At 38.7% G+C, this 25,458-nt stretch overlaps 1 protein-coding gene across 2 annotated transcripts; it reads right to left on the reverse strand.

The window, feature by feature from the left end:
* Nucleotides 1-4,611: 4,611 nt before the first annotated feature.
* APELA (apelin receptor early endogenous ligand) lies at nt 4,612-19,948 on the reverse strand. Of its 2 annotated transcripts, none has more exons than XM_082838704.1 (3): nt 19,644-19,938; nt 18,365-18,454; nt 4,612-6,170 (listed from the first exon to the last, which is right to left on the reverse strand). In XM_082838704.1, exons 1-2 carry the CDS (start codon nt 19,717-19,719, stop codon nt 18,366-18,368), a joined length of 165 nt encoding a protein of 54 aa, XP_082694830.1. In that variant the 5' UTR covers nt 19,720-19,938; the 3' UTR covers nt 4,612-6,170; nt 18,365. The 2 variants fall into 2 exon arrangements, with proteins under 2 accessions (XP_082694830.1, XP_082694831.1); XM_082838705.1 differs by lacking the exon at nt 4,612-6,170 and adding an exon at nt 11,002-14,297 and having other exon boundaries at nt 19,644-19,948.
* Nucleotides 19,949-25,458: the final 5,510 nt, after the last annotated feature.

Here is a 25,458-nt window from a genome sequence, read left to right on the forward strand (position 1 = left end):
GCCAAAAGCTCAGCTTCTCTGTATATCGGTGCTGAATCCAATCTCAGAGACAGAGTTTTGGGTGAAGTAGAAAAGGAGAGCTTTAGTTCTTTGTGAGGCAAAGGGGGACACAGCAGGCTCCTGCCTCGAAAAACTATGTGTCCCCACTTGGAGAGGTTAGTGAGAAGTTTTATAGTAATGGTTCAAAGGGCGTGTGATCAGCTTGTGGACATTCTTCTGGTTGGTTGGTGGTGAGGTAAGTAGGAGTCAGCATCATCAACCTTCAGGTTCCAACTGGTCTGGGGTCTACATGCTTGTGGGCAGCATACCATCATTAATTGTTAACTTCTCCCACCTGGAGGGGGTTTCAGTATCTGCAAAACAGCTCAAAGATATTGTTGTGTGTATCCATTGATGGGAAACCAGGACCTTGCACCAAGGCTGCACTACTGTTTCTCTTGACTGTTTCTCCCTGGTCTTGCATCCCCTCCTTTCTCTAATTAACAATTGTTTGAATCTGCCAGTTGGAACTCAGGGAAGGTCATGGAGGCAGGTCATGGAGGCCCTGCTCAGTATCAATCTTGGACCTAGTTGGTTCTACCCAGTTTTTGTCATGTCCTCAACAGCTATGTCATTCTTTTAAAGGATGTACCCTATCCCATTCCCTCCTGTTTCAATTTAGCATATGCTAATGTATCACAATGAGCATATAATGAGGCTCAAAGTCTACTGGAAGTTGAATCTTCAGCCATCTTGGGCCCAGTAGGTTCTAACCAGTTTTTGTTGTATGCTCAATGGCTATGTCATTCTTATAAAGGTTGTGCCCTGCCCCCTTCCCTCCTGTCTCATTTTGATACAATTATTTTTAGAATAAAAAATATTCTGCTTAAATATGACAATAAACAAAAGAAAGAGTTTTATTTTATGCAGATACTTTTTTCTCTTTAAAAGATAAGCAAACAGAATAATTTTTAAAAGTCCTTGAAAGGAGAGGAAAGAAAATTGGGAGGAATGAAGTCAAACTTTGTTGAATTAAGTATGAGTTGTACAAACAGAGAAATACACAGGTCTCTGGTTAAGTAAGCTGAAGTGGTGATCACTACACTGATCTGCCTCAGAGCAAAAAGTGAGGACAAGGGCTAAGCAAGGAGAATGGGTGGCTTGTGCTCAAAAAAACACAAACTCCCTGATGGTTTTCCAGGAGAAGTTTTTATAGGCAAAATTTGGGGTGAGGACTGCAGGGTGTGTGACTTTCTTCTGTTTGCTTGGTGGTGAGGTAACAGAGCAGTGCTCCAGGAATCTACTGCTCAGCTGGAAGTTACCATCCTCCTCTTGGGTTGAGACCTTAGTTCCTACAGAAGAATTCAAAGATAGAGTTATGTATATTCCTTCAGGAGGAACCACGACTGTGCACCCATGGCTGCATTATTGTTTCTTTTTTCTTTTTTTAATAAATTTATTTATTATTTTTTTATTTTATTTTTTTTATTTATTTTGGACTGTGTTGGGCCTTCGTTGCTGCGCGTGGGCTTTCTCTAGTTGCGGCGAGCAGGGGCTACTTTTTATTGCCATGTGCGGGCTTCTCGTTGCAGTGGCTTCTATTGTTGTGGAGCATGGGCTCTAGGCATGTGGGCTTCAGTAGTTGTGGCTCGTGGGCTCAGTAGTTGTGGCTCACGGGCTCAGTAGTTGTGGCTCACCGGCTCTAGAGCGCGCAGGCTTCAGTAGTTGTGGCTCACGGGCTTAGTTGCTCCACAGTACGTGGGGTCTTCCCAGACCAGGGCTCGAACCCATGTCCCCTGCATTGGCAGGTGGATTCTTAACCACTGCACCACCAGGGAAGTCCCTGCACTACTGTTTCTTGACTGCTCCTCCTTTGGTTTAGCATTCTCTCACTTCCCTGATTAGCAACTATTTGAATCTGCCCTTTGGTACTCAGGGAAAGTCTAGGATGCTGAAGCCTTTTTTCCTACAAACAAGAAACGGGGGACACAGAAAGGATTTGTACCCAGGGAGAGTCCACAGGGTCCTGCTTGATGATTTCAAAGGCGTAAACCCATGAACCAGAAAATTTTCTTCATTTTTCAGTTGCAGGTCAGGAAACTATTTTTAATTTCATGTTATATAATTTGTGGCTTTAATAAATAGTTTAAAACTTCTCTTATATCCTAGTGCTTAAGAGCACATTTTGGAAGGCGCTTGGCTTTGTATTCCAAGTACTACTATTAATTTACTAGCTGTATGTAGCTAATGTTACTCTCATTTTCTTAGTTCCTGTTTCCTCATCTAAAAACGGGCAAAATGATACTTAATCCCATAAGGTTTTGGGGAAATCACTTTGCAGAGGCGGAACCCCTTCTTTTCTCCCTTCTTCTGTCCCATCCTTACTAACAAGTGCACTTTAAATTAAACCTAGATAATTAAAAAAAAAGAAAGAGGGCTCAAACACTCTAAAAACAGAACGCCAAAAATTACAATATGAATAACAGTCATCTAAAGTCTTATCACAGGAAAAGAGTGTTTAACAGAAAACACAATTTTTAAAAACAGATTGCAAGTTTAGAACTTTTTTTCATTTTTCAAAGCTAATATTATTAAAAGATTTTTCCAAATGCTGAAAAATTAGAAATATTTTTGTTTTGGTTTACTTATAGTATTTGAACTTTTCATGACACTTGTGGCTCAGTTTATACAAGTCATATTTAGTTAAGCATAACTATATCAGTTATGAAATACAAAAGCTTCCTTCCTTTGGAAGGAAGAAAATAGTGGGCAAACTGACCTACTAACACATCATCACAGGAAACATTACATGAAAAATAGAAAAACAGAAATGGCTATATACCAAAATATTCTTTGCTCTTAACACCAAGTTAAAGACTTTGAAGAATATTATATGGCCACTTCCATAGCAACTGCCACAGTTGATATAAGGTATCATAAGAACTTGCAAAAATAGAGTAATGTGATAATCCTGAAAGTGTACAGTCAGGAGATGGTGTAGGTAGTTCTTGTGGATCCTTCGTGTACAATCAGATGACAGATTTCCAGAGGAGCTTGATAGGACTTTTCTGCAGAGCAGCTGACAGGGGCCCGAGCCTCAAATTATCAACCACACTGTCTCTTACCAAGACTCATTGGAATCCAATTATATGATTTTATAGTAGGATGAGAGCTTAGATATAAAATGAAGCTGGGCTAGAATCCGGTGTTCTTTCCTTGATCACTCTGGCCAGGTGGAAGCCAAGAATGGAAGATGAAATATAGATCTGGAGTTTAGGGAGTGAAGTTATTTGTTGAAGTGAGAACAAAGGGAAGAAACAGAGGGTTGGAATTCAGGCTCTAATGTGTTAAAACAAGGCTATAGTTACTGATAGGACTAGAATTTCCAATTTTTATCTTTTTCCTTAGGCTCTGACATGGCTCAGCTCATCCTGTACTTATCTAAAAGCTTGATATTTTGTTCATTGTCCTTTTTCTTTTCAAAAATGATGTTAAAAATGGTGTTACTTGTCTTGACTACTGAGGTTTTGGGCACACCCTTAAATTTTTTGCCCACTTATTCTAGTACTGGCACCAGGAGAGTGAAAATGATGAAGGGACCAAAGCCCTCACTGATTTCATGGAGTTTGGAAGGGACTGAGCCAAGAAAGAAGGGATCAACATTTACATCTCTTCTTTGGTCCACTACTCTGTATCTGCTCACTTCACTGACCCACCCATGACTCCAAATTGAGGTGGCGCCGTTACTTCTGATACCCTTAGCTATCTTGATTAAACTATATAAAATTTCTTTTCCTTTGTGTTCTGAAAATGTTAGAAATTGCAAAGAACTTTTAATAGAAAAATAATAAACACCAAATCACAGAGAAGGTAAAGTTTAAAGTACACATATTTGACACTCCTCTGGTCTCACCCTTCACCTTGCCAGTGAATAAAACATGGCTCCACTGCCATGGACTTATGCTGGTGTGCCACTTTCAACGTACATGCCACTGGTTATTGAGTTTTTAAATAAATTTTGCGAGAATCTTTGCCTTTCCTCTGATAATCTTGAATTAGGTAAAAGATCTGCACTGGCAGGTATGATCAGTCTTAAATGCCCCAATGAAAAGGAACAATGGAAAAAGAGACAAGTACAGGAACATTTCTACCATGCTGTGCTCAATACTCTGAACTTACACAAGCAAGGACAACTAGACACTCAAATCACTGAGTGTTTTATTGAACAATTACTGAAGTTGTATGAGCAGAAATCTATAACCATTTAATTACGGCTGGTTTTTAACTTTTTCTGTGAAAAAGTTAGGCTTGTATTCCATGAGATGCAAAAGTGTAGGCTTCAAATCTATAACCATTTAATTACGGCTGGTTTTTAACTTTTTCTGTGAAAAAGTTAGGCTTGTATTCCATGAGATGCAAAAGTGTAGGCTTGTATTCCATGAGATGTATCTGAGCTGTATGAATCTTTTCTTTTTTTTGTACAAATTATATAAATAAGTACATATGTGTTTTCAACAAATGTAATTGTTAATAGCTATGTTTCTACTTAAATGCACTTGTGCAAAGGAATTATAATTCGTCTAGAAAACCATTCAGAGTTCCCCCCAAATATCCAATTTAAATAATGAAATAACACATATCATAAAACATCTTTTGTTTGTGTGTAAATTTAATTACAGTACTTTTATAAGCACCTTCCATCCCCCCAAAACACTGTTAACAAGTTAGCTATGAAAGGGAGACAAACTTTCATGTATCAGAATTTATATTTCAAATTCTTTATATATAAATCTCAATTTTTTATTTTGGCAAAATCGGGATTAAAGGTTTATGGCTTCTCCCACTCTAGAATGTTTACAAAGTAAAATTTCTAGTCAAGATATGAATATGTAAATCTCATATCTAGCGTTAACTTACAGTAAAATAATTAAAACTTTATGGCAGTGAGCTAACAGTCTTTGAATAAATACAAATTAGGAGCATATTTAACAACTGAGAACAACTAATTATCAGTACAATGCAGACTGAGGATAATGTCCTTCTTTGGTAATCATATCCTTAAATTCCCTCTGAGTTTTTATTTACATGTCTCACCACCACACCCAAATAAAGCCTAGCAGAATGATGAGCACTCAGATACTGGAGACATCACTCTGCTTGAGACTTTATTGGCATAAGTGTATTTTTTTTTTTTTTTTTTTTTTTGCGGTACGCAGGCCTCTCAGTGTGTGGCCTCTCCTGTTGCCGAGCACAGGCTCCGGACGCGCAGGCTCAGCGGCCATGGCTCACGGGCCCAGCCGCTCCGCGGCATGTGGGATCTTCCCGGACCGGGGCACGAACCCGTGTCCCCTGCATCGGCAGGTGGACTCTCAACCACTGCGCCACCAGGGAAGCCCAGTGTATTTTAAATTTCAATTTTAAGTTGGCCTTTCTAAGAAGCTGTCTATACAGATGAATGAAGGGCATAAAACAGAACTTCAAAAGAAATCAGACATTGGCTTCTTATGATGACATGTTGAAAAATAGGTTCAGAAATAAACATTTCAGCTGTAATATAAACTGAACTACAATTAGTATTTCAGACTTTATTTTACAACTATAAAGGGATATTATTCAAAGTAAAAAGTACGTTCATAAACATTAAAGCCTATTATATAACATTGGTAGCAGTTAATAGTTTCTTTCTTAGTCTCTCTATATAAATAATCAATGAACGAATAATTTTCTCCCTATTCTGCAAAGCCAAATAGCCAATGCAACTGATTTCAGATTTAGGATTTTTTTTTACAATCACTCAAACATATAAAAAGTAATTTTAATACCTTCGGAAAATTATAAGAATATGAAAGGACAATTTTAAACTCCTACACTTTTTACTGTTAGAGAGTTCTAAGAGATTAAAGAGTTTTTCTTCTTAAACCAGGTAAGAATAATAATGTGCAGAAAAAGATAAGAGAATTTTGTTATGCAAGCAAATAATTATACTTCAGACTGGAATTGCTTTTGAATTTATTCTCTCTCTAAAGAGAAACCAGAAAGAAGAGAATCGTGTGAAACTAATAAGCCATCCCATTGCTTTCAAACAATTCCTTTTCAAACAGAAACTTCTAATCAATCACACTATTACGTGGGTGGGTATCTTTTCCTTCACTCCTCTTCTGGTAGATCTGGAGAAGTTAGATAGAGAAGATCTAGATTTGGAAGCAAAGGAGAAAGAAACACATAATAAGAAATGCTATCCAGCAGACCAATTTACTCATGCTTAATTTCTTTTTATAGCCGATGAATTATGAAAAGTTACCACGGTTTTTCAGTGCTGAAAGCAACTTCATATTTTCTTACCTTTCAATATAAATACAGCACTGTATTTGTTTAAAAGTCTGAATTTATGCTATTAAGGAGGTTTTACATTAAATTATTTTTCATCTAATAATCTTGATTTGCTCAGTGACCCACATTGGTACTCTCAACTATTTTTTTTAAATATTATGGACATTGATTTCTGATATTTATACCAGCTAAGAAGGTTATTTGGAGCAGGTTAAAGAAAGATATCAGAACCAAAATCTTACTTTGGGGTATTTTATTTAACAAACAGAATGGTCCCAGAGAAAGACAAATACTGTATGATATCACTTGTATGTGGAATCTAAAAAATACAACAAACTAGTGAATATAACAGAAAAGAAACAGACTCACAGATATAGAGTACAAACTAGTGATTACCTTTAGGGACAGGGAAACGGGAGGGGCAAGATTGGGGTAGGGGATTAAGAAGTACAAACTATTATGTATAAAATAAACTACAATGATATATTGTACAACACAGGGAATATAACCAATATTTTATAACTATAAATGGAGTATAAACTTTCAAAATTGTGAATCACTATATTGCACACCTGTAACTTATGTAATATTGTCCATTAACTATACTTCAGTTTTTTAAAATTGTTCTGAGGATTCTTAATACTACAAGACCATTTAATAATTAGTAGTTAGCAATACATTTTAAATATATGGTAGGGAAAAATATAACTAATTTTCACTTAAGAGGATCATGGATATTTTACAGGAAGAGAATTACTGGTGCCAGGGTTTCTCTAGGCAGTATAAATTTTTTAAAATTTATTTCCAGCTTTAATAGAGATATAATTGACATATAACAACATTGTGTAAGTTTAAAGTGTGAACTTTAACTTAAGGGATCCCTTAAGTGATCACTTAAGGGATCCCTTAAGTTCCAACACATTCTAACAAATCTGCACTTTTACTGCCCACTCCCGCAACATTTTTGACCTCACATTTTACATAACATCATACTTAACGGTGAAAGACTGAATGCTTTCCATCTAAGATCAGGAATAAGACAAGGATGTCTGTTCTCACCACTTCTATTCAACATTGCACCAGACTAGTTAGGGCGATTAGACAAGGAAAAGAAAAGGCATCCAGATTAGAAATGAAGAAGTAAAACTACATCTATTTGCAGATGACATGAGCTCATACATAGCAAATCCTAAGGAACCTACTAAAATCTATAAGAATTAATAATTTCATTAAGGTTATAGGATATAAGGTCGATAAGCAAAAATCAATTACAGTTCTATATATTAGCAATGAATAATTCAAAAATATAAATTAAGAAAATTCCACTTACAATAGCACCAAAAGAATAAAATATCAGGAGTAAGCTAAACAAAAGAGGTATAAAAATTGTATTCTAAAAAATTATAAAATGTTGAGATAAACTAAGTTAGATCTGATTACAGTTGACCCTTGAACAACGTGGCGATTAGGGGCACTGACCCTTCACACAGTTGAAAATCTGCATATAACCTTACAGTTGGCCCTCTGTATCTGTGGTTCTACATCCACAGATTCAATCAACCATGGATTGTGTAGGACTGTGGCACTTACTTAGTGAAAAAAAATCCACGTAAGTGGACCTACACAGTGCAAACCCATGTTGCTCAAGGGTCCATGTTCATGTATTGAAAAACATAATTGTGAAGATAGCAATACTTCCCACATTGATCTACAGATTAAAGATAATGCTATCCAAGTCACAGCTGCCACTTTGCAGAAACTGACAAGCTGATATTAAAATTCATATGGAAATTCAAGGAACCAGAATAACCAAAACAATCTTGAACTACAAAATTGGAGAACTCACACATCCTGATTTAAAAACTTGCTATAATAATGCAATCATCAATAGAATTATTATAGGATTAGTTCAAGGATTGACATTATATCAATGAAATAGAACTGAGAGTCCAGAAATAAACCCTTACATTAGTGGTCAACAGATTTTTGACAGTAGTGCCAAGGTAGTTCAGTGGGGGAAAGAACAGTAATTTCAACAAATTGTGCTAGAACAATTGGATATCCATATGCAAAAGAAGTTGGACTCCTTCCTCACACCATACACAAAATTTAACTCAAAACGGATCATAGACATAAATGTAAGATACAAAACTATAAAACTTTTAGAAGAAAATATAAATGTAAATATACGTGACCTTGGATTAGTCAATGGCGTTTTAACATATAAAGTACAAGCAACCAAAGAAAAAATAGACAAACTGGACTTTAACAAAACTAAAAACTTAGGCTTCCCTGGTGGTGCAGTGGTTGAGAGTCCACCTGCTGATGCAGGGAATACGGGTTCGTGCCCCCGTCTGGGAAGATCCCACATGCTGCGGAGCGGCTGGGCCCGTGAGCCATGGCCGCTGAGCCTGCACGTCCGGAGGCTGTGCTCCGCAACGGGAGAGGCCACAACAGTGAGAGGCCCAGGTACTGCAAAAAAAAACAAAATAAAACAAAACAAAACTAAAAACTTTTGTTCTCAAAGGACAACACCAAGAAAGTGAAAGGACAATCAATAGAATGGAAGAAACTAATTTGCAAATCATATATCTGATGAGGGCCATGTATTCAAAATATATAATGAATTTTTACAACTTGACAATAAAAAGACAAGTAAGTCAATTGAAAAACATGGGCAAAGGATTTGGATCGCTGTTTCTCCATAGAAGATAGACAAATGGCCAGTGGATACATGAAAAGATGCTCTACATTGTTAGTCATTAGGGAAATGTAAATCAAAATCACGAGATACCACTTCACATGCACTAGCATGGCTATAATAACAGGTACTGGTGAGAATGTAGAGAAATTGCAACACACATATTGTTGTTAGGAATGTAAATTGCTGTAACCACTGTAGAAAATAGTTTGGCAGTTCCTCAATAAGTCAAACACAGAGTAACTATATAATGCAGCAGTTTCACTCTTGGGTATACACCCAAGAGAACTGAAAAGATGTTCAAACAAAAACTCGTACATGAACGTTCAGAACAGAATTATTCTTCCCTCCTTTAGACAACGAATCATCCCAAATTGAGGAGGTGGACTTTAGAGCAAGATTTATTATTTTTTCCCCTTTTCCTCTTTTTGTGAGTGTGTATGTGTATGCTTCTGTGTGAGATTTTGTCTGTATAGCTTTGCTTCCACCATTTGTCCTAAGGCCCTATACGTCCGTTTTTGTTTTTTAATTTTTTTTCTTAATAATTATTTTTAATTTAATAACTTTATTATATTTTACTCTATTTTATTTTACTTTATCTTCTTTCTTTCTTTCTTTTTTCCTTCCTTCCCTCCTTCCCTCCTTCCTTCCTTCCTTCCTTCCTCCCACCGTCCCTCCCAGAATTATTCTTAATAGCCAAATAGCCATGGTGGCTTACTCCCTTGCCATAGCGAGCTCTGAATAAATAGGCTTTGCTTGTTCTCACTGAGATGATCTTCCTTTTTTCCTGCAGAGTATTACCACTCCGCGTGAAGAGGGAACGGAGGCCAAAGGAATGGCTGAAACGGAGCAGGAGAGAGTAGAGAAACTCCGCCGTGCAAGTCTTTCCAGGTAAGATGACACCTGCCTAGGAGCCAGAGAGTCAGCTGAGAATTTAGCAGAAAAGTATAAGTGTGGTATCCTGGAATTTAAGGGAAGGGAGTTTTGCAGATTGAGTGTAGTCAGTTGCTAAATTCTGCTGAGAAATCAGAGGGAAAACTAAGCACTAAGCAAATGAAGATTATTGACGTTATTTTAAAGAAGGCGTAAGATTAGAGTAGGTTAAAATGTGCATGGAAAATAATGAATTGGAGACGAGGAGTACAGAAGACTCATTCGAGAGCCTGGACTAAGGAGTGTGTGCGTGTGTTGTTTTACTACGTAGCCTTACCAGCGTTTAAACCTCACCTCCATGTTGACACGATGATCCAGAGGGCAGAGAGCATGAAGACAGTGTGAAAGCGGCAGTTTGAGATTCCTGAGAAAGTGGGAAGGGAAGGGATCCATACACAGATGGAGCAACGGTCAGACCTTCCATGAAACCCAGAGGAAGAGGAGGGTCAGGGTGGGCAGAGGAGGAGGGGGGTTAGATGGGAGTCTTGTTTTGTACTTGGAAGCTGAGGGATATACCATGTGATGACTTCTCTTTTCTCTGTGATATGGGGCAAGGCCATCTGCCTGAAGATTAGGGCCTAAAATTTGAGGTGAATAGAAGAAGTTAGAAGCAGTTATTGTGGAGCGCAAGGCAGCAAGTTGACCACAGATATGTAGGTTTGCTGTACAGTTTGGGATCCGATGAAGAATTTGAAGGATTTCCTATCTGACTTCTTATGTATTCTCCAGCAGCAATAACATACCTGTTTGAAGAATTCAGGATCCTTCCAGAACAATGAGATGAAAACAGAGCAGCAGGAGAACGTGTAATACTGGCAGAAATTATGGAACTAATGAACTATACAGTCTTAGCAGGAGAAAGGGACCAGTCAAGGGTCAATGCTCTGGAAGGCCTGATGGGATTAGAATAGTGGCAGTGGCTGACCCAAGCTCTAGGCATGACCACAGGTGTGCAGGGCCAAGACCAGTGAAGGAGGCCTTGGGAAAGCCTGTCTATTCTGCCTATTTCTCTTCTCTAATAGAATTTTAACAAAGCAAAGCAGAAGACATGTGGTTTGCATTATTATTTTGTTTATAAATATTCTGAGTGGTAACAGGTAAGCTCTCAAGGATTTTAATTATAAATTAGCAATATTCTGAGGAATTGTAGATACACTGACAAGATTTTTAATGTTTCTGGTGAAAATTGCTAATAATTTTGTTAAGATCAGGAAAGTTTAGAATTCATCTCACATTTTGATATTGTTGGTAGTGTGGAGAGAATTGTGGCATTCAATATCACACATCACTATTAAAAAAAAATACATCCAAAAGTGGAATGTATTGAAGGAGTTAATGATAAGTGATTTTGTTTTTCTCAAGTCACTTAAAAAATATTCTCTTGTTATTGTCTAAGAATAATATATTTTTCAAATACATTACTGCTATGCAATAATAAAGTTTACCTATATCACCAGGTCACTAATTGAATACATAATTGAGAACAAACAAAAAATGTATGCTACAAAGAAATTTTAGATTCCTAAACATGTTAGACAACAGCTACCTTAACTAAGTATCTGCAAAAAGAATTATTACACACTTTGTAATGAGAAATCAGTTTCCAAAGTGAAGAATACTCTGAAATTTGGCTTTAGTCCATCATATACGTATTTTGCATAGGGGAATGTACATGTATTATAATAATATATATGTAAAACCTAGCTGTATATTTAAATATTCAGTATGTTATATTGTATATATTATCATAAAGGCATCAGGGTCTTTATAAAAAAGTTTTATTTCATCGGTAAATTAGGAACATTAGGGATTTTCTCTGACATGGTCTTCGGACACTAGACTATGATTAACTGAGAAAACAGTAATTTTCTATATTTTATTTAGTCTTGAGCAAGACGTCCTACAGATCCTATAGTCCATGCAAAAATCCCCTATACTTCAAGCTGCTCTCCGCTGTTCACACACTATAAAGGTTTATAGGCTAAACTTTAGGGGCCAAGTCTTATCTTCAAGGAGCTCACATTCCAGTACTGGTAAAATTTGATGAAATAAAGTAGAATATATGATAAATGACTTTAAAAACCTACTGATAAAAATGCAGTGACTGTTGAGAGTGGAACATTATTTTAAGCTCTTTGGATGAGGGTGGGCCTCATATAGGAAACGGAGTTGGAAGAGAACCCTGGGGGAGAGGCAGGGTTTGCACTTGGTGAGATGAGCGAGGAAGAGTTCAGTCTGGCAGCTAATATCAGGAAAGAAAGCTGAAAATGCGTGTTGGGGCCTGACGGTAGTACCTCTTAATTGCTAAGACAATAAATATTGATAAAAGTTTCATTTCATTTCTTTGAGCAAAATTGTTGGAGTGTGTGCTGTATCCCAGGCACTTTTTTCGGCTGAAGATAGGAAGATAAATAAATGCAACCCAATGATGAGAGTCTAGCTAAGCTACCCCATGGTGTTGCTGCCAGGCACGCATTTTGTGTGGGGCTTTACACTGACACCAGTGCCTCCCACAAACGAAGCACATGCCCTGGAGAGCAGTGCAAGGTCACAAGCAAACAGAAGTTCCTGACGTGAAGCCCCAGCAGCCCTTGTGATCAACAGTCTCCCTGTCTCCCAGGGCCTGGTTACCTTATGTGCCCCTTAGGTAAGACCCCCTGGGGCTTACCAAAACCATGCTCTTTTGGTCTGAATTGACTTATCAGGCCCTTGCCCAGGAATCCAAAGGACTCCACCACAGACCCTACTAAAGGCACGTGTGTCCCCCAGGTCCCCTCTCTCTGTCTGCACTCTGCCTTGGCCTCCCCATGTGGCCCCTTGAGGCATGCCCGGTGCTTCCTCCAGGACTGTAATAAACTTCTCTATTTCAACATATCTGTGGTCAGGTGTTGCAGTAAGGCTCACTATTCTGTACTGTGTGCTCCACTTAACAAATGTTAATTTAACAAAGTCAGAACACCCACACTCTGCCTTCAGAGAATTTCTAGTGTGTGGAGGGAGGTAGGGAGGAGTCCAGTCAGTTAACACATTATTACAGGGCAGTGAGTCGGGTATTTTGACAGAAGTATATGCAAACGGGGCTGAGAGCAAAAAGTGGGCATCTAATAAAATCTGTAGGGGTATCAAAACCAGGGAAGGTGTCTTGAAGGACGACTTGATAGTGAGGAAAAGAGTAAGTAGGCAGACGTGTAGCTTGAGGAAGGGCAAGAGGTGAAGAATGGACTGACTTTAAAGCCATGTTAATAATTCTAGCTACTACCTGTTTAGCACTTACTATGTGCTAGGTACAGTTACGATAAGGTACATACCATTACATTACCAGCTCCATTTTCCAGGTCTGGAAGTGAAAGGAGGCTTAGAAGAGATAAGTGACTTACCAGAGATCACCAGTGGGTGAGCTGTGTGGCCAGAGCTAGAACCTAGGCAGTCCTGTCTTAACTCTTATCCACTCTGAGAAAGGGCAGGGGAGAAGAGGTGATGCCGCAGAGGTACCCTTTGTAATGTGTCCTTTGTTAAATTATGGGAGTTCTCACTGTCCTGAAGGCTACAGAGACAGTTAAGGATTTTAATCAAGGTGTGACATGATTGGATTTACAGTTTAAAAAGATCAGATGATAAAACAAAAAATGGATTTTCCAGAAGAGACCTGGAGGCTGGAGTGATCAGTTAAGGTGTGGCAGTCATGTTGGAGAGATATAACAGGCACTGCAATAGTAGTAAAGATATGAAAAGGAGGAAGCAGGTTGTCAGGTAGAAATGACAGGCTGAGGAACCGAACAGAACTGGACACTAGGGCACTCTGCTCAGAAGTTTAGGTTGGGACAGTACCACGTTACGTTTCACAGCACAGTGCCTAATACACAGTAACTTTGAGAACACAGGGGACATATCTGAGTGGAAGGAATTAAAGAATTTACTTTTAGCTATTCATTCATTCACTCATCAAATATTTCTGAAGAGCTGATGACCAAAGCAAAGTTCCTGTTCTCATGAAACTTACATTCTAATGAAGAGAGGAAGATGCTAAACAAACAACAGAGTAAATACATGTTATGTCACATGGCATTACGTATTATGGAGAAAAACAATCCAGGAAAAGGAAAATTGGAAATATCTTGGGCAGGTTGAAGAATTGCTTTAAGACTTTATTTTGGTACTGCTTTTTTACATAAAGGATCAACAGGGAAGTCTTTCCTGATGACACGCATGTTATTGGAACAGAGAGCTGAGTTACAGGAATAGCTGTGCAGAAGCCATGGTGGAGATCTGCATGTGCACTGTGGCCATGGGCTTCAAGTATCTGCAGGGCAGCTGAGGTGATTCCAGGTAGGCAGTTGGACACCCTGTACAGGTCCTGAAAGGAATAGTGATTTATTCCAGAGATGGTCAGAAGGGAGCAGGGTATCTTTGAAACCAAGGAAAATTCATTCTACAACTTGACCCACGGAGACAGCTGATGTGTTCACTGAATTTGAGAAGAAGGAAGTCACTAGGGACCTTTCCCAGAATGCAGTGGGAACAGTGCATTGAAAATACATGGGAGGAAAGGAAGTAGCCACTTTTCAAGAAATTGGGCTGTGCAGAGAAGAACCTGAGCTGGTCACTAGAGAGCACTATGGGGCCAAGGGTGCACCTTCTTTCTTTTTCTTTTTTTTTTTTTTTAAAGATGAAATAGATCAGTTTTGACATATTGAACATGCTAGGGAAGAAAGGCAGTAATTGTTGGATCAAGGTTCCTGAGGTGTGGAGAGATGAACCATAACCAAGAAAGGAATCTCCTAATGAAAGACTAGGAGGGGAAAACAGAAGACGCTGCAGATGTAGATGTTTGTAGTTTGAGGGCAGGGTCTGGTTTTGAAGCTTGATTACCTCCATTTTTGATGGGAAGAGGAATCATCTCTTGCTGTGAGTTGGATAAGGAGGTTAAAAAGTTTAAGGAAACTGGAGGTCATTAAAGTCTTGAAATAGAACTGAATGGGAATCAGAGGTGCTTAAAAGTAAGAAGAGTTCTTTGCAGAGAGCGCCACTAAAGTTGGAGGTGAAGTGCTCCCCTAAAGTGGAGATTCTGCACTGAAGGCAGAGTTGGCTTTCGGATAAGACAAAGAGGCAGAATAGAGTGAGAAGGGCCAGGACAACAGGACGGTTGCATAGAGTTTGGAGGCAGAGCAGAGATTTGGTCAGGGGTGGGGGGGAATCATGACTTAAAGGGCGTAGGAGTAAGGCAGACAGTATGGAGGCTGGTTGTCTGGGTGTGGAGAAAGCACACAGAGACCCAACGTCGGAGTGGAATGAAATAATACAACTGAATCTATATACTAAACAGACTCACAGGCATAGAAGACAAACTTACGGTTACCAAGTGGACAAGTGAGGGCTATGGGGATTACCAGATACAACTACGGTATACATAACATAGGTAAGCAACAAGGACCTACTGTATAGCTCAAGGAGCTACATTCAATAGCTTGTAATAACCTACAGTGGGAAAAAATCTGAAAAAATATATAACTGAATCACTTGGCTATACACCTAAAACTAACACAATATTGTAAATCAACTATACTTCTACAAAACAATTCTTTTTAAAAAGGCAGAAAATAGAGAAGTAGAAGCATTTACATTTGAATGGTAATCAAGGGTCTCAATTTTAAAAGGTAACTTCACCAAAAATATTTTCATAGCCATTACCTCTGGGAAAGGAAAATGGGCAACAGAGGAGGGTGGAAGACTTTTACTTTTGACTTTACAGTATTCTTCCAGACTGTTAGAAAAAAATGTTATACCATGAACATGTATTATAACTATTATTAAAAAGCTAGAAAGAGTATGTGTTAACGGAGTGTGTCGTTACCTAGAGCACATATTTTTCGATAAAATCAGGGCTGTAGTGAGATGATACTGTTGGAAGGGGACATCATCAGAGTCCCCACCTCAAAGACCCTACCTCATTTCCACATCAACCTATAAGCTCAGATTTCCTGACACCCTTCTTTTGCTTTCCTTCACTCTAATTCACTTAGGGCTGAAGGTAATGCCAAAATATTTGTGAGAAAAAAAAGTATTAGAAAATAAACTTTATATGGCAAGATTTTCTATTTAATTATCTCAACAGTTAGGAAATCTCACTGAGGATCTTTGAGGGGGACTCTGTGAGAAGGAAAAATTGACGGAGTAAATGTAATCGGGCTTTCCCATCAAGTGAGCTGAAAGTCTAAACCACTCTTAAAGGTTAATCTGTAAAACTTCAAAGTCAAATGTTTACCTTACCTATCCCTTTACAGTCTTCCTTGACCCTAACTGAATGAAGTCAAGACATGTGATTTTATCTAAAGCACGTAGAAAACAGAGGGGGACAAATGAAGAGAGATTCAGCCTCAGAGTTCCACTACTTATGTCTATAGTGCCTTTATCTAGTAGTCAAAGTACCTTTGTTGCAAGACATATAAAAAAGATGCAAGTATTTAGGGCAGTGAGAATCATGCTGTCAAACTTGAATATAGCACTTACAGTACTGGTTGACCAAGCTCTTGGGAAATTATCTTTTTTTTTTAATTTTTAAGAAAATTTTATTGAAGTATGGTTGATTTATAATGTTTTAATTTCTGCTGTACAGCAAAGTGATTCCGTTATACATATATTTTTTTTCATGTTCTTTTCTAGATGGTTGATCACTGGATATTAAATATAGTTCCCTGTGGGGAAATGAACGTTTTTCTTTCAGTGGCTCTTATACTAATGCTGGATTCCAAAATGTGACTTTTACACATTCTTCAAAGAACTGTAGCTGGAATGTAGGACTAATCTAAACACTGAGAAAATGGATGCTGTAACCTGAGCAGTTCTTTAAAAGGATTACCCAACTTTTGTAAAGGATTGCTATTATTAAATAGTTTATATGGCTTCGACTTACGTTTCCCTTTGGTTTACAAATTTGCTTTATAGGTCAAAATTTTCCTTAACTTTGACAATTCAAATTTCACTACTCTATCTTGTTTACTTACAGCCCTAGTTTTTATGGCAGGTGTTTGGTGGAGAAAGCCAATATAACCTGTGGCTGACTAAGGGCTTTTGTCTGCATTTGTGAGGCATCCTTTCCTGCATATGCAGGAATTCCCTTGCTACTGTGAAATGCCTCTTTGTTATCTGTGGAGGAGTGCTGGAAAAATCATGAACTTCTCCACTCCTCCTAAGCACAGATTTTACCGTTATTTATATGAGAGACTGAAATTCATTATCGACATACACCAAAGGATTTTTTAACATATAAGACACTTTTAAAGCATGTTTTAGTCCCCATTAATTGGCTTCTCGAGAACTTCCTCTTGTATCTTTCTGGATTTCTCCGCCAAATTTCTTTTTCGTATTTTGATAGCAAAGGGTAATTTGTTACAGATGCAGGCGTAGAGAACTTGGGTTTTTGTCTCAGTCCTCTTGGTAAATGCTTGTTACTGAACTGCTCTTCGTTTATTTAATATCCCACTACAGGGTCTTCACTGGTTTGAAAAGCGTGTATTAAACACCAGGCAGAGCAATCATTCTTTTCCCTGGATGCATAGTGCCATAAATGCTCCAGTCCACAGGCCAAATGAATAGGCTAATGGAGCAACTGCCTGTGTTATGTTAACCAGCTGAGGGATATTTCTATGACTTTTTTTTAAAGGAAGCTATATTTCATGTGAATTAAAGAGCTTAAAATAATTACAATGGAATGTCAAGCTTCTTATTTTTTAGTGTGAAGTAACAAACTTGGGCGGTGTTTGATGTTAACTGATTCAAGCAGTATTACTGGTGATGGCGGTAGTGTAAAATCAGGAACAAAATTCTATTCAGAATTTATCCTTAAAGATGCAACCATCATGACCAATTCTATTAGTGAAGCTGGAAAGCTGCCATGTCATTAATATTAAGTTGATTTTATATATGAAAAGAAATATTTTCAGGAAAAATAAATTACTAAGTGTTGAGGCTAATACATCATCCACTTGGTGGTGTTGGGCAAACGTGTGCGAATGCTTTCAAGCATAGAGTGGTGTGAATGGGAAACGTGCTTATTCTGGACAGCATAGGGAGCTAGTCAGGAATTTTCAAAACACGTGTTTCAAGATACCTTTATAATTAATTACATTCTCCTCGTGCCTGATTTTTTTAATTATGAAAATTTTCAAACACACACAATGGTATTAATCCCCACGTAACTATCACTCAGGTTCAACAATTATCAAGATTTTGCTACATTTTCCTCCTCCATCCCATTAAATGATTAAAGCCATTCCCAAACATCATTTCATTTCACTGTTAGTATGCAAACCATTAGTATGCATTCCTTAAACTGACATCACTCTAAAGCCATTTAAGCATTCTCAGGTATATGTAATCTGGAACATTGCCTAAATGTAGTAAAACTCTTTCCATCAGAAGTACCTCAGGGGAAGGGCACTCGTGAATGCAGAGGCATACATCTCCTCTGAAGGCAGTTGTACCTGTGCAATTTTCTTCTCATTGCCAAATTAGCTGGAAAAAAAAAAAAAAAGAGGAAAATATCAGGGGCGTTTACAGAAAATTAGTTGTTTAATCTGAAGACTGAGGGAATACTTTCGATCCAGATTATACTGTGATTATTTGCTCTCTGTTCAGATGTGATTGTGATATAAAAAATTAATGGGATGCGAATTCACGATGGGTATTCCTAACAGTTCATTGTTGATGGTGGGATTTAATAGTAAAATTCTTCTCCTACATGACTTCTTTCTAAATGTTTCTAGACTTCTTAGTTTACGTAGTGAATTAATCACAAATATTTTACAAGACTGTTGTCCAAGTTGCTCTGTATTTTGAGAGGAGAAACAATTTGAATAGCAACTGCTATAAACAGTAAGAAGGGATCAGCTGCTTTCTGAATTGCTAACTTGAAACTTTTTTCTTATTTATGTAAAGAGGTCAGACCAGGAAACCTCATTTGAAATAGTCTCAGTGATCAAACTTCTAACTAAAAGGCAGAGACTCAATGTTTAACCAGTTATGCACCATTTTCTGTTGTAAATGGAGAAGTATATTATCAAGGGAATAATCTAAAGTATTTAGATATAAATGGTGTCACCTTTCTATTTAAATTTGGGTTGGCTTTTTCCTTAGAAAACTTTCAAATTTTTTTTTTCTTTTTTACTTGGCAGCGCTTTGAAATCTTAGATATTTGGTTCTGAAGTAAAAGCACTTTAAAATAACTTTGTTTACTAAATCCCTGTTAGTTAAGAACAACATGACTGATACAATCCTTGAAAACTGTGTCAAGTAAATTAATATTATTTATCTTGACCACGCATATTTTTTACTTTTTTTGGCTCTGTAAGCACAATAATACTAAAATGGCACTTTTTAAAGTGACACATCTAACTATATATCTAGAAATAACAGCTCTCTTTTTACTTATAAGGACACCATATCTATGATAGCTTTGGGATCAATTTTCTTCGAATTTAGAAAAATAGTGGTCAAATATTTATCATCATTCTAAAATCCAGCTACTTTTTAACTATCCAAATAACAGACCTAACGGGATAGATAACATACTTCTGAAATCCTACACACTCACCCCCAAGCACACCTACGCGATTTCCGACAGAGACACAGTCATGCTCAGAGGCCCGTTCACACAAACAGGCACGAAAACAAGTCACTCGGTACAAATCCATCCAAGTCCTACCTGGTCTCTGTCCGGGGGTAAGTAGAAGACTCATCATAAAAACAAGAAACAGAAAAAAGAATTGTTGCAATCTCATTTTTCTGCCACACTACGGTGGAGCAAAAGCGCGCAAGGTAAACCCAACAGTCTTTGAACAGTCTCTGCGGTATCTGTGTGGCGCTCCTCACATTCTGAGGACAAACCTCAGAGCACAGCCAGCTGCGTTTTCCAGAAAGGTTAATGATCCCTGCAGATAAGGTTACTGGTGCTGTTTTGCGGGGTCGGAGCCCCTCGGCCCCAGACCCCTCCTCCCGCCCCGGCCACGCCCCTTGATTTCCATAAGTAAATATTGGTGAAATAAACCAGTCAAGCGTCCTGTGACTTGGGTGGAAATGTCCGCCGCCCGACTCCGACGAGAGGCGGACTGCGCCCAGAGCAGGGTGTGGGGAGTGTGTAGAACCACACACTGGCCGGGCTCCCTCCCTCACCATTTACATCTGTTTACACTTTGCATTGTGCACATCGGTGTCACATGCAGAAACCCAGAGGAATGACAGGAAGTCTCTTGTCCCTTTCAGAAGGAAATCTGAAGCTCTGACTTAGACTGCCAAATGCTTTGTGGCGGAACTTGTGCTGAAATGCTTTCTCTTTTCCAAACCTACTGCAAAGTGGTGCCTGTTTGCCCCAAATCTCTAAATTGCTTAATCTATGTGGGTTTACATCAATAAACATTCCTGGGATTTAGAATGTTCTGAAATTAATCTGAAAAATGTTCATCTTTTTTATTTTGTAAAGTGCAATTTCTAAAGTAATAGAGATCATTTTCATCTGCAGTACATCCAGGATTTTAAAAAAGTAAGTTCAGGCAAGCCACAAATTCATGAAATCTGGGTTCTGTTAAAAGATTTATATACGGTGGCTGATATATTTCGGACACAGAAATTAGGAATGAGCTCAGAAGACAAAAGCAGTCTCATGTCATCTTTTACACACATGCTCCAAGATCGCTTGTGGTTTTAAGTGTTTCCTTGCCTGTCATATGTAGCTGTTACAAATGAAAATGACTGTACTTAACTATAAAGTAAATGGAAATGATAGTGTAGACACAGTCAAATTCAGGTAGATCCCAAATACCAAATCTAAAGCATCTGCAACTTGTGAATTGGCAGGAAGTTTGTTGCATTTCACTTTTCTAGATTCAGGTAGTTGGTACACAACCTTGGGCTTCCTAAGGTTTGAAATTAATGCATAATTTGCTTATCTTAGACATCAGTCAGTAAGAATCCCTGCCTGCCTGCTTATCCATGAACTTTATAACAGGCAAGAGCATACAGCAATTCTTAAAATCATTTTCTTAAAATCCTGAGAATATTTGCCCATCTGGGAGTTAAAGGGCACTATGCAGCCCTGCTGCATTTCCATAACATCAGTTGAGTACAAGAGTATGGACTCATGATATAAAAGTGCCTCACGAATAGCAAAGGTAATGTTCAGATTTTACTCCCCCTGTAAGCTTCTCAGTTCAGCACCCCGGAAAACCAACTGCAAGCTGACAAAACCGAGTGTTAAATCGAGCAAACCAACAGGAGACCAATACAGATTTTGACAGTATAACTTCAGTCCAAGTCTTAGGTCTATGTCTATTCAAAGGTACTACTATGGTCAGCCTTCTTTATGGATAAGATAGTGACTACCACAAACTGCATAACTGATTCAAATTTGTGTATTTCATTACCAGCTGACCAACAATGAACTCCTAGAATACACCTAACATAAGCAAGTACTGAGGAAGGTGTTCCCACCAATCAGGATACAGTGAAGTGTTGTATTTAACTCATGTAAGTAAACTACCTGGTTTTCCACCTGAAAGAGAAAGCAAGGTAATGTATTAGAAATACATAAATGTATTACAAATTTATGAAAGTTAAGGCATTATTTATTTACATATATTTTAAATTGTTCTTTCCAAATATAACTTAAAAAGAAGTTGATGATGATGATTAAGCAGTTGGTTTTCGGAGTCCAATAATATAGTGTATAAAGCTGATGGGCGAACTGAAATGCTAGACATTGGACAGTGACCAGTGAGCCGGCATTTCTACGGGTCATGGATCAAGAGTGGTGGTAAATCACTCGAGTTAGCATTGAACAAGCTGGCCTGGGGAAATCTTAGTGGCAGAGAGCTAGACTGTAAAGATGAGAGTGGCTGTCCACGCAGTGCTTTCAGCCTGCGTCTGGATGAATGGTGAGGCACGTTCACGTGAGCAGAAACCTTGCCCTCCCCCTGTCCCCCCACCCCCTGCCATCTGCCGCACAGGTTGGCCTCCTTAGAGTGAGCTGAACACCATCCCTCTGGGCCAGTACCATGCTAAGTGCATCACACGCATTACTTCCCTTAGTCCTCCCCAAACACTCTGGAGGTCTGCCCCCTGTTTATCAGATGAGAAGACTAACCACTAAGGAGGGTGTAGCCTCCGAGGCTACACACGTGGGAAGAGGAATAGATGGAACTCAGATTTCCTGACCTGGGATCTCAACCATTTTGTCCCCCTCCCCGCTAAGGCTCAAGTCCTAGTTCTTATAATAATAGCCTGTCGAAGCTATTATAAAAAATAAGAATAAGTTAGGAATCTACTTCTTATGCCGGGTTGAAATTCCTGCCAACCTGGAACCTCAGAATGTGACCCTATTTGGAAATGGGGTCTTTGCAGATGTAATTAGTTAAGATGAGGTCATAGCGGGGTAGATTGGGCCCTACATCCAATATGACTGTCGTCCTTGTGAGAAAAGGAGACACACAGAGACATACAAGGAGGACGCCACGTGACAACAGAGGCGGAGATTGGGGTTAGGCGACTACAAGCATGGGAACACCAAGGATTGCCAACAACCACCAGAAGTTAAGAGAGAGGCAAGATTCTGCCTCCAAGAAAAACTCAACTCGGCCAACACCTTGATTTTGTACTCTGGCACCTGGAATGATGCGAGAACACGTTTCTGTTGTTTTACTCCAGCAGTTTGTGGTACTTTGTTACAGCAGCCCTAGAAAATCAGTGTATTGGGTTAGCCAAAAAGTTCGTTTGGGTTTTTCCATATGATGTTCCGTACTTTTTTGGCCAACCCAATACTGCTATATCTTCTATAAGTAAACATATTCTCTATATAATTCTATGAAAACATACTTATTTTTATGGTGGTATACTGTATATGTCAGGTATTTAACAAAAGTTGTCTTATTTAGACATGATAGTATGATGTAAGTTTCATCTCCATTTCACAGATGAGAGAACACACTCAGAAGTAAGTGACTCGCCCCCAAAGTAAAGAGTTAATGGCAAAGCCAAGATGAGGCCTGTGTCCACCCAGCCCAGTGCTTCTTACTCCTGTGATTTTGGTCCTGAGGCCCTACCCCGCCTGTCCCGTCTTCCTCCCGACGTGGGTCTTGCTCTTTGTTCCTCTAGCTCTCTCCCTACAGTAGTGCTCTCTCCATCCTGAAACTTCTCTCCTGGGCCCCTTCTTATTAGCCTCATGCAGCCAGACATCTGAATTGAGTCTGTCTGGTTGACCTACTCCTTCCCCCATTTTCCTTGATATGGGGCACACGCTTTCACCACGATGCTGAAACCAGCGTGTCTCATATAAAATCAGTAAACTTTCAAATAGGCCTTTTCTGTAAACACTTCAAACCATCCAAATTAGGCTACCCTCTGCTCACATTTTTCTCTTTTCTTATTTTTGCTCACGTCATGTCTTCCTTTTCTTCGAAAAGACCTGCTCTGTTTGCCCCAGTTTTACTTAATTGGAGTCCTACTAGTTGTCCAGGATTTAATCCAATCATTCAAGATCAGTTCAACAAATATTTGTTGTGTACTTAAATTATTACCACATTCCAGGCTCTGGTTCTAGGTACTAGGGATAAAATGAGGAATCAGACACAGTCCCTACTCTTGAATTTAATGTTCACTCATTAAATTTTATCTAATTTAATTTAATTTTCTTATAAATTCATTAGATTTCCTCTATAAGTATTTCCTGATGCCTGCCAACTGAAAGCGATTTCAGTTCTGTTCTAGGAATCTGGAAACTGTCCTCTGTTATCATAGCCTTTTTACCACCACAGTACATAATGCCTCCCGTGTGGGCCATCATACATTCATCCTGGTCTGACAGCTTCTTGAGGACATATGGACTCCTGCAGAAATAAAATCTCCTTGAGTGGAGAGACTTGCCCTTTCTCCTTTTGATGTCTTTGGAGCCTAGAAATATTGAATTCATATTGACTTGAATTGGATATGGGAATCATGAGATATTAAAAAAATGAATGAGAACTTAAAACCAGAATGGCTCCAGAAGTGAATATAGGAACAAAGAAAAGGAATATGTGAAAAAAAAATTTCCTAGAAAAAGTGAATAAGAAAAAAAAGAGACAAGTTCAGGAATTAATTAGAGCAAATGCTAGGATAGCTGTTTGTGGAAGTGGACCTAGATAAGGATAGAAATTAGGTTACCTTTCAAGTCTGAAAAGTTGTGTTCTGTAACTATGCTCCATAGCCTGTATTTACCTACCTCTATAAAATGTAAACTTCATGAGGGTAGGAAATCTTACCTGTTTTCTTCATTATTATATCTTTGTTATCTAACTTATTGTTGAATAAAATTCCACTCTAAGTATCCTAGTAAAGTAGATCTTAATGTTGTCAGGATCTGCTCTTGATTCCTGGTTAACCACCTGTCTCTGTGGTGGGCTTAGCTCCTGCCCATAGATGGAAACATTTAAAACTAATTCTGGGGGCTTCCCTGGTGGCGCAGTGGTTGAGAGTCCGCCTGCCGATGCAGGGGACACGGGTTCGTGCCCCGGTCCGGGAAGATCCCACATGCCGCGGAGCGGCTGGGCCCGTGGACCATGGCCGCTGGGCCTGCATGTCCAGAGCCTGTGCTCCGCAACGGGAGAGGCCACAACGGTGAGGGGCCCGCGTACTGCAAAAAAACAAACAAAAAAACTAATCCTGGTGGAGACAGACTTTGGGTTTAGACTCTCCCTTCCCAAGAGTGCTTCCTCTTTGATTCTTGACTGCTTGGATGGGTGGTGTGTTAACTTCCCCTTCCCAGTCTTGCTCTGACTTCAGTTTTCCGCCTGAGACCTCATTTCCTCCTGGCTTCCCATTTCTTCCCTTTCTCTGCTTTCCAACTCTCTGGATTTCACACCAGGACATTGACTGACCTCTGGTTTGGTATGCAGCTTTCCTTTGATCCTTGGTTCCATTGTGACCACCTCTGGGTCTAGACCAATCTCGTGCTTTTCAGTTTTCATTCCCTACATTAGTTCTCCTAGGCCTCCCTTATTTATCTACTGCTATTCTTGGGTCCCAAATTAACACTGAAGAAGAAACTATCAACAGAAGTTATAGAAAACAGAATCTTAGCAAATAAAAAAAACTATTGTTTTTGTGTGACCAAAATTGGCATTCTCCCTGCTTAGAGGAAATGGTGAATTAGACATGTTAGAGATATCAAATGTATACAGTTAGAACACTGAGTATGCTAAAGCATTTATTCAGTACAATGCTCACTCAAAAATCTTCCCAGGATCTTCTCGTTGAAAAAACATTACTGATCATAAATGCTGCATCAAGCTAATATCTGAGCCAAAACATATATTTTCACAAGAAACCATAACTCCAAAAAAGGCACACACTATTGAGAGTATGGATAGCTTTCTAGCCCTCATATGCCTGGCAAACCTGAAAAAAAAAAAAAAAATTAACACAGTCATGGGTTTACTAGACTCTCAGTTATATCAAGTACAAAAATAGTAGAAGTCGCAACATGTGCGGAA

This window comes from Leucopleurus acutus (assembly GCF_964270905.1).
Source record: "Leucopleurus acutus genome assembly, chromosome: 4".
In the NCBI taxonomy this organism is placed as follows: domain Eukaryota; kingdom Metazoa; phylum Chordata; class Mammalia; order Artiodactyla; family Delphinidae; genus Leucopleurus; species Leucopleurus acutus.

Coding starts and splice junctions, on each gene's coding strand:
- APELA (XM_082838704.1), bottom strand. CDS start 19,719: ATGAGATTGCAACAATTCTTTTTTCTGTTTCTTGTTTTTATGATGAGT. Junction 18,455..19,643: donor TACCCCCGGACAGAGACCAG/GTAGGACTTGGA, acceptor TTTTTTTTCCAG/CTAATTTGGCAATGAGAAGA.